Genomic DNA, 17,280 nt, shown 5'->3' with positions numbered 1-17,280 from the left:
AGTCTGGATCCACTTGTATTTCACCGATCTGGTAACTAGTCAAACCTTTGATATCTGGCGCACAAAACACAAACAGGAAAAGCCTTCCGTGTGCTTTAATAAAAACAGCTTTCTATTTTAAAGATATATCCATACAGATTAGAAAAACCTCTTGGCTATCCAATGGCTCTTATAAAACAAAGCCCAGATGCCCTGCTTTTGTTGTTTTAAAAGAGAGCCGTCAGGAGCGCGGGGATTACGCTCCCCTCCCCTTGCGCGCTGGACTGGGAAGCCTTGGGGCAAAGCCCTGGGTGCAGAGCGCGGTTTGAGTTTTTTGTGTGTTTTTTCTCCATCGATCCCGGAACCTGCGCTCGGGCGAGGGGGGCGGGAGCGCCGAGGGCGCGAGGGAGGGGTCTGGTCGCGGGGCGCGGCACCGCTCGCCCATCCCCCGAGCGCGCGGCGGGGCGGCCGGCCGGCGGCCGCGGAGGATGCGGAGGGGCGGCGACGCGGGCCGGACCCAGCCCGGGCGGCAGGGCGGGCGCCGCCCGAGGGGGTAGGGCGCGCGGGGGCGCGCCGGGCTGGGGAGGCGCGCTCCGGCCGCGCTCGCTCCGCGCTCCCTCGCTCGCTCCCTCCTCCCGCGGCGGCAGCAGGAGAAGGCGGCGGCGGCGGCGGCTGGGGATCAGACATGGCGGCGGATCTGAACCTGGAGTGGGTCTGCTCCCTGCCCCGGTCCTGGACGTACGGGATCACCAGGGGCGGCCGAGTCTTCTTCATCAAGTAAAGAGCCGGGGGCGGCGCGGGGGCCCGGAGCGGGCGGGGGGCTGGCGAGGGGGAGAGCGAGCGGGGTCTGCGCCGCTTCAGCCCCCTCGGGGCTCCCGCGCCCCCACTCACGCTCGGTCTCTGCCCCTCTCTCACCCCTGCAGCGAGGAGGCGAAGAGCACCACCTGGCTGCACCCCGTCACCGGCGAGGCCGTGGTCACCGGCCACCGGCGGCAGAGCACAGGTAACGCGCAGCCCGGCCCGGCCCGAGCGGAGTTGGGCTCCGCCGGGAGGAGGCGGCAGAGGCCGGCCGCCCGTCCCCCGGCAACCTGCCCCGAGCCGCGGTCCCCGGGAGGCGGCGGCCCCGCCGCCGGACTTCTCTCGAGTCTCTGGACGCCCCTCTTTTCCGCAGCCTTTCATCACCACTTGGAGACGGCGCCCTCTTCCTGCGCCCTCTCCCCATCCCAACCTGGACAAACCCCACGCCCCTGGCGTGGCCGATTCCCCTCTCCCCGGAATCCTGAGGTTTTCCTCCGGCAGCCGCTCCTGAATCCTTCCACTACCCCCCACCCCTCTCGATCTGCCCCCTTTCCACCTTTAGGAAGTCCGTTCCCACTCCCCTCCCCGCAGCCCGGGACCCTGCCTCTGGTGCGCGGGATAATGTATTCACATCCTCTCCTTCCTTCGGGGGAGCTGCCTCCTGCCGCGCAGCTTCCTCCTCCTCCTCCTCCTCCTCTTCCTCGGTGGGCTTTGTGGGTGGGTAGCTGATTGAGGAGGCAGAGAGGAGTCTGGGGGTGCTGCGATCCTCCCTGACCGAGAGCTGCTGAGGAAATGCTGGGCGCTTGCCCTCCTGCCACGGGAGGAGGCGTTTGCAGCCGCAGTTGCCGGCCCAGCCAGATTCAAAGTCCCCGGCAGCAGCCGCCGAGGTTGCACAGACCGCCAGGAGGCGGTGGGCGTGCAAGGGGGTGTCCCATGGGTGGGCATTTGTGACCTAATGAGAGGGGGATCGGCGGGGAAGCAGGTCTCCCCGATGCCTTGGGTAGCTTGTTTGAATGCTAACATGTGAGTTGAGCTGGAGAGGGCTGGTTATAGCTTCAGTGCTGGTCTGGCTTTCTTTTGTCATTCTTTGTTTACATTCGTGAAACTTGTTTGTCTTTGAAATGTAACATGTGTTCTCTGACTGGCCTGCCTCTGAATCTGGTGGTTGGGGAGGCTTGAGAACAGCTAGGGTCGAAGGTGAGGCCGGCTTCAGCAGTTCTTTATAGAGCTGTCTTCCAGGATACCACTTTCTCTCCAACTCTGGGGTTCTGTGACTCGCAAGTTGCCAAGGATATTGAACAAACCTGCCTTTTCTTTTTAAATCCGGGGTGCACTAAAGTGACTAATGTCTCTAAATTTGCAAAAAGGTGGAGGAGGAAAGGGAAGGTTAGTGTAGCAAACATGAGATTACATTTTTAAGGCATTTCTGACTAATAATACCATCATATGTAACTCCCCCGAGCAGTCTTCGACTTAAATATACCTTTCAGTGTTTTGCATACGTTTTTCAATTTTGCTGGCCTCTTTGCCTTATGGATAGTAACAAGTTTATTTTAGAAGACTGTATAGTATTTAAGTTACTTAGTTTGGAATTGTTTTTCTTGCTTATTTTGGTTACGTGTATCCCATTTTACCCGCATAGATTTGATAACATTGACACCACAGAACAATTTCATTCTCAGATAATTTCACATTAATTTTTTAGAAACATGATCTTTTTCGTTTCTGGTTTGCTTTGTTTTGCTTTGACTCTGGTTTTTGTACACATATCAATGCTTTTTGTTTCAGAGATACTATGATTAAATCCAAGCCACTAGTCATTTATAAATACTATGCAATAATGTCACCATGGTTCCTCTGAATTATTCAGGTTTATTACTTGAAACTTTAATTCTCTTAAAGTCAAGTCTATAGAAACACACATGTATAAGTGTGTGATGTCAAGATTTTTTTCCTCTCATTTGGTGTTTAGGAAGTACTTTCTCATCAGTGAAACTTCCTGGATGGATTCATTAATGTAGCCGAAAGGAATGGCCTTAAATAGACACAGTACACCTAAGAAGAAGCAGGTGTTACCTTTTATGGACGGGTTTTTTTGGTTTGTGTTTTTTTGCCAACTCTTCATGGTTATTTCACCTAAGATTACTTCATTTGGTTTTTGGGTGTCAGCAAAGGTCCTCTCCATTCTGATCATTAAAGTATATGATCATATCAGATAATCTCTAATATTGTGAGAGATTATTAACATTGTGATACTTTTCTGATGGCTTTCGATTTGAATTGCCATTTTCCTAAAAATGATATTATATCTACTGTGTTTTATTACCAGCCTAACACAATTTTTTTTTGTTAGGAACCTGCTTAATAAATGCAAATAGCTGTTCATGAAAATGAATAATTAAAATGGATTGAAACTTATTTTGCTATTCTATTGAAGTAACACTAATTGTGAAATGTATGTTTTTTAGATTTGCCTACTGGCTGGGAAGAAGCATATACTTTTGAAGGTGCAAGATACTATATAAAGTGAGTTTTTTTATTATGGTTTTTTTCCTTGGTAATTTGAATGTTGTGATTAATCTTCAGTTGAATAGTTGGTTGTATGTGTAGGTAGGATTATGTTTCTTAAAATTTTATCGTATGATATGGCCTTTCCCCCCTTCATATGGTGGTGTAATTTTGAGAGAAAAGATGACACTCTTAGTTGCATGTTATTTGCCTGGGCACTCATCGGTTTGGAAATGACATCACTTATGGCCACAATTACATTTTTGGTCTTTCTGATTCCTGGATGATATAGTATTATAATATTTTTGTCTTTTATCTTTTTTTCCTCTTTTTATGTGAATTCTGTTCATGTGTTTTTTGTTCAGTGCTGTTAAGAAGTAGCAGAAGTGATGGAAAGCTAGGGTACAGTTTGATGAGTAATATCAGGGCTGAAAGTAAAAACAAATAAATACTGAATATTTCACAAACATCTGTTAAGCATTATTTGTAATTTGCCTCAGTATTTAAATATATCTGAGTTTTATAAAATAGATCTAAATGTGTTACTGATGTTTGTGATTGAATAAAAGGCGCTCAGTGGAGCATGCAAAGGAGGGGTGACCAGTCAGTCTTGACCTTTGAACTAATTCCATGAACTATTGAACTAATTTCTATTCATAGTTAACTTGGTAGTACTTAGAGACAAATGCAATGCTTGAGGTCAGACTACGTAGGAAAAATTTTTATGCCCCAAGGGAAAATAAAGGTGGTTTCATCTTTATTTTAAATTAGAAACTTGTTTAGCATGTTTTTTGTCATTTTAAATTTTTCGCTTAATGCTAAGGAACTAAAGCTTGAAAGAGAATATAAGATTTGGCTGAGATGCCAATAGTTTACTCATAATAACAGATACCTAGCTAAGGTTACTTTTATTTCCTCGGTCCCTGTAAGGTATTTTACTAAGTGACATTTTTAAGATCATGCCATACTAACATTAAATTATAATTGCTTGTATGACTTCAACATTTTTTAGAATGATATTCATAAAAAATGTCGAGGGATGTTTATAGGTATTAGGAATGCTTGCTTTTGGACGTAGAAATAGAGAAAGCACAAATGTGGTACTACTGGATATTTTTCAGTTACATCTTTCATTTGGAGATGTGTGATACACTCTTAGATGGCCTAAAAACTAAAGATCTGAGTAAAGTGCGGAGTCATCAAGTACCTTTTCTAGTGGTTATTGTCTCTTAATTTAAGGTGAGTGTTTATTGGCATGAAAAGGGATGCTTCTTTTTTTTTTTTTTCCTTAATGCTTCTGAAGATGTTCATTTATTTCTACCCAATATCATTTTTAACTAAATAAGCCTCACTGGTCTTACAATAATAGGAGTAACACAACAATCCTCAATGTTTTAATTTCTGTGATTGTGTACATTCTTAGATGAATGTTTATTTGAGAGTACACCATGTTACTCTGTATGTTTTACTTTAGAACTAAGCTGTTTAAGAGACTGAATTTTGTTTCACTAGCCGCTTTGATTAGACTTTCTTTTATGTTGACTTAAGAATTTTCTTTTGAGTGTCATGCCTAAGTAAGTTTCTCAGGAGAATGAGGGGCAGTATTAAGGAAGCTGTAATTTTACTTGAACTCTGAGGACCTTTTAAGACTAGTTGGTTTTAATCATCTGGTATTAAGAGACATCCGATAATTGTGTCTAATAGTGACAGTAAATAATTTAGGTTATAAAGTAATTTGTTCTGAAATTGAGCATATTACAGAAACATATCACTCATTAAACTTACTTTACATAAAATTTATGATTTGTTGAGTGGTATGTAGATTTTTCCTTTCTGGGTTATATCAGAAGACTAATTTAAGATTAGTTGTATTCCTAATGTTGGCTGTAATTTCCTAGAAACTTTTTTACTTGTGTTGTTATGACCAATTAGGGATGCTTTACCATTCTAATACGATGGCACTGCTTTTATCTTAAAGCTTACAGTTTACAAAGCGCTTTCACATATATTACGACGTCTGAATCTCATTTTAATCATGAAAGTAGTAGGAAGAATTACTATGTTCATTGTCACACCATGTAATAGAATAACAGAAACATGCCTTTGGAACTTAGAGTCTGCAAGATAGCAAGATGAGGAACAGCAGGAACATGAACTATATTTAGAATGTTCTGAGTAGAAGAAAGGATAGGAATCTGAAGTAGGAAAGTGATTAATGTTGGTGAATGTCATTTCTCTAAGTTGGTTCTTAGATGAAGAAAGGAAATTGATCAGATTATAAGAAAAAGAGGTGATACAGTAAGCAGAGTGGATTTTGTTCACAGGGGAAGAGGGAAGATTGGCCGAAAACAGATCCATCCACCTCTTGCTAATTCCTAATCACGTGTTCCAGGGAGGCTCCCTTAGCAAGAAGGGAGAGCTAGAGAACTAGAGGAACATTTAACTCTCAAATTTTTTCTCTCTTGAACATATGTTGGCTATTGCTCAAAATGGCAGATTGCCAAAAAGAATTATCTTTGGATAATAGTTTGGTATTGACTGTTGGATCAATGTGTGTGGTAAGGCACCCGGGCTGGGAAGAGGCAGAAGAGCTGGGCAGCTGTCTTAAACCTCTCAATCACTTTGGAGTTGTCTTCACAACTGTTTTTTTTATTTTTAAATCCCCCATTCACCCTCTCCTACCACCCCCCACCCATCTGTCTTCACATCTTTATATTGGGCTGGCTGAAAAAGGCAACCTCTGAATTCTATTCCATTTTGCCCGACTGGCGTGGCTCAGTGGTTGTTGACCTATGAACCAGGAGGTCACGGTTCGATTCGCAGTCAGGGCACGTGCCCGGGTGGCTGGCTCGATCCCCAGTGTGATTCTCTCTCATCATTGATGTTTCTATCGCTCTCTCCCTTCCTCTCTGAAATCAATAAAAATATATTTTTAAAAAGAAAGAAAATAGTTTTAAAAAATAAATTCTATTCCATTTTTAAGTTTCTTTGAATTTTATACTATTCTGGAAATTTACAATAATCTACAAAATAATGAACTCTCAGTACCAAGAAGAGACGCTTTGGGAAACTGGGAAAGCTACTTAGCTTTCCTATCTTGCTTAACTATTTTAGCCTCTCTCTTTAACCTTTTATAGACAACCACAGATAAGTATGAAGGCTGTAGTGGCAGAGCTGTGTGGGCTTGCTTTCGGTTGCTGCAGTTTGTACTTTGTACGCATCTTCCCTGCAGAGCTGCATGAAACAGTTAATAGTGTTAATGTCAACAAAGGGCCTGGTTAGAGTAGGAGTTGTACAGATAAGCATTGGATAAACTAGTTTATGTTATACACTTTTTGGATTTGTTTTTAATAAAAGTTTACAGTTAGGTAACAGAATATGTAATATAGAGAATGTATTTTACTCTAAATCCATATGGCCAAAAAATGTTAATATTTGAAAATTAATTTATCTCAAATATAGATATTTAATACTTTAATTCTTTTCTGTGAAACCTTTTTCTGTGTACCTTAAGCCGGCCAGCCTCTAAATTATTGTATTACGTGTGTGTGTGTGTAAATACATGTACACAGAGTTTGAATTTGATTACTGAGTTTCTATATTGCTTTTAAAACTTAATTCATGCTACTTATCTTTAGAAATAATTGTCAGTGAGTTTCATAATTTATGAAGTGTAGCTTAAAATATTCAATACCTTAGCCCATAAAGTACAGAAAATAATTTTATATGTTTAGAAATTATAAAGCTTTCTGCTTACTCCTTGAAAATAACACTTAATGATGCTGTAATGACAGGTCACGTTAACTTAAATGGATGTGTCATTGACTATTCCTTTGTGTTTCATAGCTTTGAGATGGTTAACTTAAAGTGCCAGTAAGTCTTAAAACAATGTCCTCTGAATAGTGAGAAACTTTGTTCTGATTATTTAAAGGTCATTGTTTTATGTGGCAGGATGGGAGATGAAAAAAAGTCGTTGTAGGATAATAAAATAGTATGTAAATTTTGAGGTTATATTCTCTCATATTGCTTTTTCCTTGGCTTAAATTTTTTTTATTCAGTTCTGAAAATTGAACTTCTTTTTAGCTATGCAAATAGAGCAGTGTTTGATTTTGACTAATGAAGTTTTATTTCAATATCTGCTATAGCTGGATCTAATGTGTGCTGAGAATTTCAAACTAACCTTCAGTGAGGGGAATTTCTTAAATGAAGTAGCCATATAAGGTTGCAAGTGATTTAAAAAATGTTTCTTCATAGGTTGCTACAATCCAAAATATGAGTGAAGATGGGAACATAAAATAACTGCCGCAAGAATATTAGGATATATTACTGTGTATTTCATATTTAAAATGTTTGATATATCTTAGTACTGTAATATGATAATTGGGTTTGGATTATTAAAGTAATAACTGTATGCTGCTCAGAACAATTCATTGGCATTGTATTTCTTTTTCATATTCATAACAGAGTTTAGACTAATAAGGAATTCTTATGAGTGTAAAGCACTTTATACTAATTCAGTAGGTACAACACAACTATGCACAACCTTCAAGGAGTTTGTAGTATAAAGACATGTATTAAAAGAGGGCGATGGTGTGGGAATCATAAACATTTAGTGCTGGACATTTCAGCATAGCATTAAATTAATTTAATCTTCACAGTAGCTTTTGTTGTGTGTGTGTGTGTGTGTGTGTGTGTGTGTGTGTGTGTGTGTGTGTGTTTTTCTTTTCAGATGATGAAACTGAAACTTAAAGAGGTTAAGGACCAATTGTAGGTCATACACCTTCACTATTAGTCACTAGCATTCAAATTAAGGGCTCTGGGCTAAAACTCTTCTGTACCTAAAAATATCTGCTATAGCTGGGCAGTATTAGCAGGTTCTTTTATCCCTCCGTAAGTTGATTGCTTGGGACTAGAGGTATTCTTTCATAGAAACAAGTGCAGTGGTAGGTTATTGGCCAAGCCTACAAATAAAACTTATTTAACCTTCCAAAAGCCTGTTGACTAGTGTTATATATTGTCAGGGTCTTAGAATTTGGTCATTTCTTTTCATCCACTCAGTAGTGCCTAGTAAATACCATGCACTATTCTAGGGACTTATAAATTAAAAGGGAACCACACTCTAGGGACCCTGCCTTCCTGGAGCCTGCAGTCTAGTAGGAGGAAAACATTAAAACAAAAAATGGGAAAAACGTGATTTTTGAAATGGCATCTTCATAAAGGGAAAGAAGAGTGTTCTGTGACAGATTAGGGAAGCTTAACATTAATAGCGGTGTTTCAATGATAAAATGCATTTAGAGTTTCAAGGTTGGGATACCAGGACTCCCAACCACAGTGAATTTTATTGCGGAATCCCTTTGTCCGTCTTTTTAGTCCCAGGACCACTGCTCAAGACCAGGCCTCTGGTCTCCTCTTCTTGGAATACGTAGCTTAATGCCTGGCATCCAGTCATCCTCTGAGCAAGCCATGTCCACGGTGATGACAGGATGCTGGCTCCTGCTCTGCGAAGGAGTTAGTTGGGGATGAACAAGAGGAGCCGCCACATCTCAAGTGGTGGCATTTTGAGAACCCTTTCTGAATTTCTCAAATGATTGTCCCTGTAATCTGGATGTTTTTTCTTATTTGCAAAGCTGGTGTATGTTTAATGAAGGGGGGGAAGACATGAAGAGTAGAAAAAGATAGAATTGGTTAGAAGAGTCAGAGTTGGAGGCCCTGGATGTAAACATCCCTGTCTACCCACCTCTGTCCTGTGAAAGACATAGAGTTCTTTAGCATTTGTTGACAAATGCTCTTCTGTCACTTTTTCATTTTTCTATAATAGATACGTGTAAGTTGGGGTTGATGCTGAAAGTTACATGTATATATATATGTGTGTGTATGTGGAAATTGGAGTAATGGTGTGAAAAAATGATACTAGTTGTCAGATGGTGTTATAAGGAATCAGAGGAGGAAGAGGCAGATGGGCTGGGCTGTCCTAGAAAGGCATAAAGGAAGGAGGTAGGGATTGCTAGGCCTGGGGATATGGATGGAATTCACATGGGTTGATCTAAATCAGTGCTTCTCAACCTTCTGGCCCTTTAAATACAGTTTCTCATGTTGTGACCCAACCATAAAATTATTTTCGTTGCTACTTCATAACTGTAATGTTGCTACTGTTATGAATCGTAATGTAAATATCTGATATGCAGGATGGTCTTAGGCGACCCCTGTGAAAGGGTCGTTCGACCGCCAAAGGGGTCGCGACCCACAGGTTGACAACCGCTGATCTAAATGAATGGTAGGATAAATTCATAGGAGTTGGGATATATATATATATATATAATGTGTGTGATGACTAGTGATAACTATCCTGCTGGTAAATGATAGAGCTCTAGTGAGTCTGGTCTTCGAATGTCAGGCTGAGCTTTTTATTTCCTAGGCAAGCCATGGCAGATGTCTTTTGGTGTATGCAGTATTAATAGTGTAAAGTGGAGGTTTTAAAAGAGATTTTAATGTAGGCAGCATGGATTAGAAAGGGACAAGCCTAGAATCAAGGAGACCAATTCTGGCTCTGTTGCTGTAATCTAGGGGCTAGTTGCTTAAACCGAGTAGCAGTGGGAATAGAAAGGAAGGAGGCCATTGATCAAAGATATTAAAAAGGAGTTGACAGGCCTTAGAAATCTTGCTGAGCTAGGAGGTTGACAGAGAAAGAGAAGTCAAAAGCCACGGAAAGCCTTTGTGTCTGAGTGGCTACAAGAATGATTTGTGTAGGGAGTAGGTGGGGGGGGGGGCACTCTAGGTGGAGGTATTAATGATGGTTTTATTTTTGAGCTATTGGCATAGCATTTTAGGTGGCTAAAATCTGGCGTTTCCAAAGGACTCCCAACATTATTTTCTATTCTTCCCTTATGAACAAGAAACACAACTTCCTATCCACAAACATCCTCTCTCATCTACCTAATTGACTATCTGTGTATGTACAGAACCAAGTTGGAAATACCATATTCATCCAATCCATTGTTTATTTAACAAATACTTATTATTTACTATGCACCAAGTGATTTAGGCTTTGTCAATGAAACAGACATAGACCTTACTCTTAAGGAGCTTATAGTTAAATTAGTGGGAGAGTCGATAATAAAATAACCACAAGTATATCACTGTAGACTGTGATAAATGCTGTGAAATATACATCATGCTTTGACCAGATATGTTGAGAGGACTTGACCCAATGTGGGGGCTATTGGAAGAGGCCTTTGTCACAAACATAGAGATGAGCCTGCCTCTGAAAGTTCAGCTGGAGTGGGTCAGGACAGAGCAGTAAGAAAATCACCTGAAAGATGAACAGTAACTAGTATCTTGGGCTTGAGATTGGACCATAACCTGAGTGAAAGTATTGCCATTATCTAAAGAAAGACTTGGAATGGGATTGGTGTGATGTGGAAATTTAGAAAAAGGAGTAAAACTGCAGCAGAAGTAGTTGGAGTTCCTGTCTACTATCAAAGGGAGAGCAAGGCTTGGCCAACTGATTTTGCTTATTACTTCAGTCCCAGTGGCAGGATCTTCCAATCAGTCATCCACTGATGTTTTCTTTCTTTCATTACTCTTCACCACATTTTGAACTCCGAATTATGTGCCTTGGCAATTAGGATGCATCACTAATCAAAATAGAACTAAAAGCTCTGCCCTTTTGGGGAGTGGGGTGGTAGGGGAGCAAATGTCAGAGTAAACAGATAAGTACATTGTATAGTATGTAAGAATATATAAATGATATAAGAAAAAAAATAAAACAGGGTAAGAGCAGGAGAGAAGTGATGAGGAAGGAGTGTGGGAGAGAAGGGAGGTGAAATCCGAGAAGTAATGGGTGGACTCCAGGGGCCTCATTGGTTGATGTGATCAGCTGTTGCTCAGGAGATGAGCCATTGCAGGTCTGAGCAGAGGAGGAGACGTGACCCTTTGAAAGGGTCATTGATGAGATTTTGGAGGACTAATGCAGCCCCTCCAGAGCCAGTTCTGTGCCCCATCAGATTCTCTCCTTATACTTCTTCTTAGTTCTTAACAGGATTATGATTAAATATTTAATATGTAATTACTATATTTTGTTTAAAGTGCTGTGATGATCAGTTAGCATTGAGTTAATAACAGCTTTACAGGAGAAAAGGGAGACATGACCATATTGTATAAAATAACCCCTCAATCCTTATTTCAGAAACAGTATATTTTAGAATCAAGTCAACACTTAGTTTAATACCTGTTTGCACACACTTCGTGTGATAGGTAAGCTTCATGAAAAGCAGTCTTGTTCATTGCCATATTTTTAGTCCCTTAGCCTAAGCCTGTCTCGTAGTAGTTCCTCAATACATATTTCCTGATTGAATGAATTTTGATGATGACAGTCAACTTAATTTCATGCTATTCAGAAACTTTATAATTTGGCCCTTTGTGAAACTTAAATATTTTCCGTGTGACATTTATCCAATCCAATAGGGAGTTAGTAAACCAGCTGTTGATCAAGTTTGGTTTATGTGATTCTCCTCTGAAAGGCAGATAGGATCTGCCCAGAGGCCTGATGGTAGGACCAGAGGCATGAGAAAGCCAGGATAGTGCAGAGACCCCTGAGGCCTGGGTGAACATAGCCGAAAGTCAGGCCTTGCCATTGATCGTGCTGTTTCCAGTTAGAAACCTTCACAGTTTAGGCTGCTGTGGTTTCCAGAGAACAGGGGAGATATTGAAGTCTATACTGTCAGGAATAGCATTGGTAAAGCGAATGCAAACCAAATCGGAAAATACTAGTCCGTGGGTCCTTATAGAAACCTGGGAGGAATAGAAAATAGTCCTCATGTTGTACAAATGCTGGAAGTTTAATGAACCACTTGGGAGTAACCTCTGTGCCTTTGGGGATTATTCTCTGAAGTGGCTGGTAACTGTAGAAGCACCCGAGAGAAGCCCTCCGGACTTCTCACTGCTCTCTAAGGAAGCCTTTGCCTTACATTTCAGGGGGAGTAGCTGAAAATGTGTGGTATGGGCATTGCCATATTTTTAGTCCAGGTTTAGGCCTGTACCTGTGAGAATGAAGAGGAAGTGTTGAATCCTGAGCAAGAAAACAAGAGAAACCAATCCTCTACTGGCTGTCGTGGGCAGGGATGATCGAGGAAACCAGGCGGTGGAACTTCACTGTGATCAAAACTCCACCCTGCTATGGTAGGCCAGGGATTCCCTTTGGTTCTTCGGAAATTACTGGCCACTTCAGAGAGGAGCTCCCAAACCGTGTCAGTGCTGCGGTCATATGCTACCAAAACTTGCCCACTATGTATTCCCAGCGATGTTCTGCGTGGGTTTTGTTTTCCCTTTCCCTTCCAAATGACTTAGGTTCATTACACATATTATTTCTTTGGATAGACATGATCTTAAAAATAAAAAAGGGGAGAATTTACCTCTGAGATGAAAATTAGTTTTAATCTTCATAGTGAATCAATTCCAACAGGGTTTGCTGAACTTGGTTGAAAGTGCATATAATACCCATTTTATTAAATATTATAAAGCTGTTCAACCTAAAATTTAAAGCTCAGTAAAATAGGACAGTATGGCAGAATCCTAAAAAGAAATGTCACTCCTTGCCCAGTTCTTATAGCACAAGGCAATGATAGAGGGAAAGTAGCATGTTATATACTTAGTGTTGATTTTTTCTTCTGTTGAAAATTCATCTGTTGCACTGCATTTACTTTTAAACATTGTTCCACCACAGAATATAGGTGCATTCTAATAATTGCGGCATTTAAAAAAATTTAGTAAAGAGATATCAGAGGATTCCAAATTAAACAATAAATCAATCAGACAAATAATATGTCTGTTTAGTGGGCGTGCTTTTTCCCAACCTGTTTTATGATGTGTTTTTTCTGATTATAGAAGTAATGCATTTTTATTATAGAACATTTGGAAAATACTGAAGAGTATAAAGAAGGAAAAAACCAAAACCACCCAGTCTTGTTACTATGCACAGAGAATTTATATTAATATTTCTGTATATATGCATAATCATTTTTTAAAAGATTTGGGTCTTATCACCAATCCTGCATTAAATACTATTTTAATTAAATTTATATTATTGGCCTGGTCAGTGTGGCTCAGTTGGTGCTGGAGCATTGTCCGGTGCACTGGAAGGTCACCAGTTGGATTCTCAGTCAGGGCACATGCCCAGGTTGCCGGTTCAGTCCCCTGTTGGGGTGCATACAAGGAGGCAACGAGTTGATGTTTCTCTCTCTCTCTCTGTGTCTCCCTTTCTCTCCTTTTCCCTTCCTCTTTCTAAAATCATTAAAAATGTACATTATGTGTTCCCATGTCATTATATATTTATTCAATAGATTTCACGTGTTTTTTATTCCTTTTTATTGAATTTTAGAAAGAGAAGATGGGGGAGGGAGAGAGAAATAGAAACATCAATGAGAGAGAAACATCAATGTCGATCTGCTGCCTCTTCACACCCCTTGCTGGGGACCGAGCCCAAAACCTGGGCATGTGCCCTGACCAGGAAATCAGACCAGTGCCCTCCTGCTGCATGGGTCAACTCTCAACCACTGAACCACACTGGCTGGGCTGTTCAGTAGATTTTATTTTTTTTTAACTATGATGGTCTGTTTTATGAATACATAATACTTTAATCATTCCTCTATTTTTAGATGTCTGTGTTTCCAGCATTTTGCTGTGAGGAAAATTCTTATATAACATTCTTATGTGCACGTCTGTTCCCTAGACTTGGAATTATTGATGGAAAAGGATATGCGTTTTTTAAAAGGTTCATCACTTAACATTTTGCCAAATTGCTCTCTAGAAGATTTGTGCAGATTTATGTTCTCTCCTACAGTATGTGAAAGTGCCACCATTTCTTCATACCTGCAATAAATTCCCTTGATTGGACTGATAAAATTGAAAGGTAACTGATGGAGAATCTGTGTGGATTGTTATTAGTGATTCAGTTGGTTTGGAACAGCCCCCAAAATTTAGTGGCTTAAAACAGCAATGATATATATATATACATAATTCCGCACCTTTCTGTAGGTGAGTGGGCTCTGCTAGGCTGTTCTTCTGTTATGTGTGGTATCACTGAGGTTATTCATGCAGAAGTCTTTTGCTGGAACGGGGCTGTGGCTGGAATATCCACTGTCTCTCCTCGTGGCCTCTTACCACCTAGTGGTCTATTTCGAGTTTCTTTATAACATGGCAGCTGGCTTCTAAGGGAACATCCCAAGGGGACAAGCACCAGTGTGCTAGGGCTTGTAAAATCTCTGACTGCATCATGCTTGCTTATGTCCTATTAGCCAAAGCAGGTTGCATGACCAAGGCCAAAATGAAAAGTGGGAGAGGACACAGCCTGTAAATATTGGGAGGTGTGGTTTCTTGCAGGCCATTGACGTAATGGACTACCAGACATGGTAACTGAGTTTCAGTTAACATTGCAACGCTAATCGATGAGCAGTAGCTGTATGGACCACTGTATTCAGAAGATTTGGAGACCCACTTCTGCATCAGTAAGAAAGCCTGTTGTGAAAAGCTAGTGATGTTTGCAAGGGCTTAGGTGAGGATGTGGATGGATTTATCATCCTTAATTTAATATCTATGAATTTATATCATAAAGCCTTAAACGTAAAAAATAAAAGCAATTCATGAGCTTGCATGTAAGCCCAAGTAGTTTGGAAACATTTGAGTACTTGGGTAAATTGAGTCTGAAGCTTTTGTTCATCTTGGTTTCACATTGACAGCTAATACAATTGGTAGTATAAGGGATCAGCAATTGGTATCTTCTGCTGGGTTGGTTTGCAAAATACCATTGTATTGTACTAGAACTGCTGTTGCCCATTTCTGAGTGAAAAAGATGTAGCAGAGTTCACAGATTAGGGTCAGTGCCCTTAGTAGTGATTAAGAGTGTACAGCCCAGGATCGTGTGTGTGGATGGATAGTTGGATGGATGGATGGATGGATGGATGGATGGATGGATGGATGGATGGCTAGATGGCTAGAGTCACATATGTATTGATATGTATACATGAATGTGTGATTTGTAAGTACTTGACTAAGTTGTCACTTGACCTTTGGATTGCTTCATGTGATTTAACTAGTAATTATCTGTGACAATTTAAGGTCAGGCCCTATAGCCTGTATTCCAAGGAAGATTTATCGGGAAATGTTGCTATTGCTCCTGGAACAGTTTGTGGAGTCTTCTTTTATGCTCCCCACCCCCCATACTCTGCACCCCAGAAGGTTATACATAACAGTTTGGTTCACCTTCTAATCCCCCATTTCTGCATTTACACACACACTGAAGTTCTCTTCTCAGCACAGCTGCAAAAGAAACTCTAAGTTGAAAACAAGCAGTATTATTGGTAGGAGAAATGAAACCCTGTGATGAGATTCTAAATCCTTTCTGCAAATAATACTTCCTGCCTGGCCTGCTATTAAAGTCTCATTTCAGAAGACACCAAAATTAAAATATTTCACAATTTTTGGCTTCAATTCCTGAAAATCATTAAAGGAGAAGTGTAATTGATTATCCAGCGTGAATAGATATGATTAATTAATCTTGTTATATAAGCCAACCATCCAAAAAATGCAGTGGCTTAAGAAAGAACTATATTATTGTGTACACATCTCTGGGTTGGCTGGGCACTTCCTCTAGTTTCTGTTGCGTTGACTGTTGTGTGGAATCAATTGTGAGTCAAGTGGGAGATTGGCTGGTCTAGAATGGCCTTATCTGAACTTGGCTCTCTTTTACATGATCTCTCGTCTTCCAGTAGGCTTGTTCTTGTGGTGAAAGCAGGTGTCATTTATACTGGAAAAGTGAATGAGCAGAAGTGCTTTGTGTCTCTTGAGGCCTGGGCTCAGAATTCAGACAGCGTTCTTTGACCACTGCTTTCTGTTGGTCAAAGAAAGACACAAGGCCAGCTCAGATTCAAGGAGTGGATACATAGGGAAGCGTTACAAACTCATATTGTAAAGCTTGTGGAGACAGAGAATAAAGAATTGGAGGATTTGTATAATCCATATAATACACGTGTCCCCAAATTACAGAACCCAGCTGAATTGAAGTTTCTCTGTCTTAAATATGGGATTATACTTGATCATGGCCACACTGCTTGTCATGTTTTCCTTCAATTACATAGAAAGTTAAGTGGACATGTGTGTGAGATTCTTTTACCTTTTTTTCTTTTTTAAGTGCTTTTTGGGGTGGGGGGACAGAGAGAAACATCATTTTGTTGTTTTACTTATTTATGAATTCATTGGTTGATTGTGTATGTGCCCTGGCCCGGGATTGAACCTGCAATCTTGGCGTATCGGGATGACGCTTTAACCAACTGAGCTACCCTGCCAGAGCTGTGAGTCTTCTTTATTAAAACATTTAGTACCTAAATCCTCTAGAGTAGCGTTTTTTTCCTTTTGATGATGTATATAGTTGGTTGGTAGTCTCATTGAGGCCACATCAGTTTAAGGTTCAGAATGGGCCTTAGTGTTTCCATTGTGGGAGGTGAAGAAGATACTGTAGGTTCAGTGTGCTTCTGAGAAGGCTTTCAAGTACTGGCATACCTTTGCTTTATTACACTTCACAAATGTTGTGTGTCTGTGGGTCTTTTTTACAATTGAAGGCAAGACCCTCCACCATCAAAAAGATTATGACTTGCTTTATAGAGGTGATCTGGAACTGAACCTGCCATGTCTGAGATGCCTATGTCTGGCCCACGCCCAAAACCCATTGACCAGGCATTTACTGTCACGTTACCAAATTTTATTTTCCTTGTGGCACTTACCAATGGCTCAAGTTCTTATTCATTTACTTTTGTCATTTGTCTAATTCCACTGAGACTTGTGCTTCACAAGAGCAGGGACCTCCTCCGATCTATTCACTACTAAATTCTCAGAGCTTAAGTTAGTGTCTTAGGAGATGCTCAATAAATATTTATAATAAAAAACGTGTGATAAACAAGTGAGCAATGTGTTAAAATACAGAGTATTATATGCTATGTCTCTGGT

General features: G+C 40.7%; 1 protein-coding gene across 22 annotated transcripts in view; it reads left to right on the top strand.

Moving 5' to 3' along the window:
- The first annotated feature begins 504 nt into the window (after positions 1–504).
- PLEKHA5 (pleckstrin homology domain containing A5) overlaps positions 505–17,280 on the top strand; it is a 214,046-nt gene continuing 197,270 nt past the window's right edge. For 2 of the 22 annotated variants that reach the window (XM_036297423.1, XM_036297422.1), the window contains exons 1-3: positions 528–756; positions 903–982; positions 3,246–3,303. In XM_036297423.1, coding sequence (XP_036153316.1) covers positions 665–756; positions 903–982; positions 3,246–3,303 — 230 coding nt within the window. In that variant the 5' untranslated portion in view covers positions 528–664. Of the gene's footprint in view, positions 757–902; positions 983–3,245; positions 3,304–4,406; positions 4,537–7,539; positions 7,707–17,280 lie in introns of those variants that run through there. The other 20 variants (XM_036297419.1, XM_036297428.1, XM_036297420.1 and 17 more) reach the window with 15 other exon arrangements.

The sequence above is a fragment of the Myotis myotis genome, unplaced genomic scaffold, assembly GCF_014108235.1.
Source record: "Myotis myotis isolate mMyoMyo1 unplaced genomic scaffold, mMyoMyo1.p scaffold_m19_p_3, whole genome shotgun sequence".
NCBI lineage: Eukaryota > Metazoa > Chordata > Mammalia > Chiroptera > Vespertilionidae > Myotis > Myotis myotis.
This window is presented reverse-complemented; position numbering and strand designations above follow the sequence as displayed.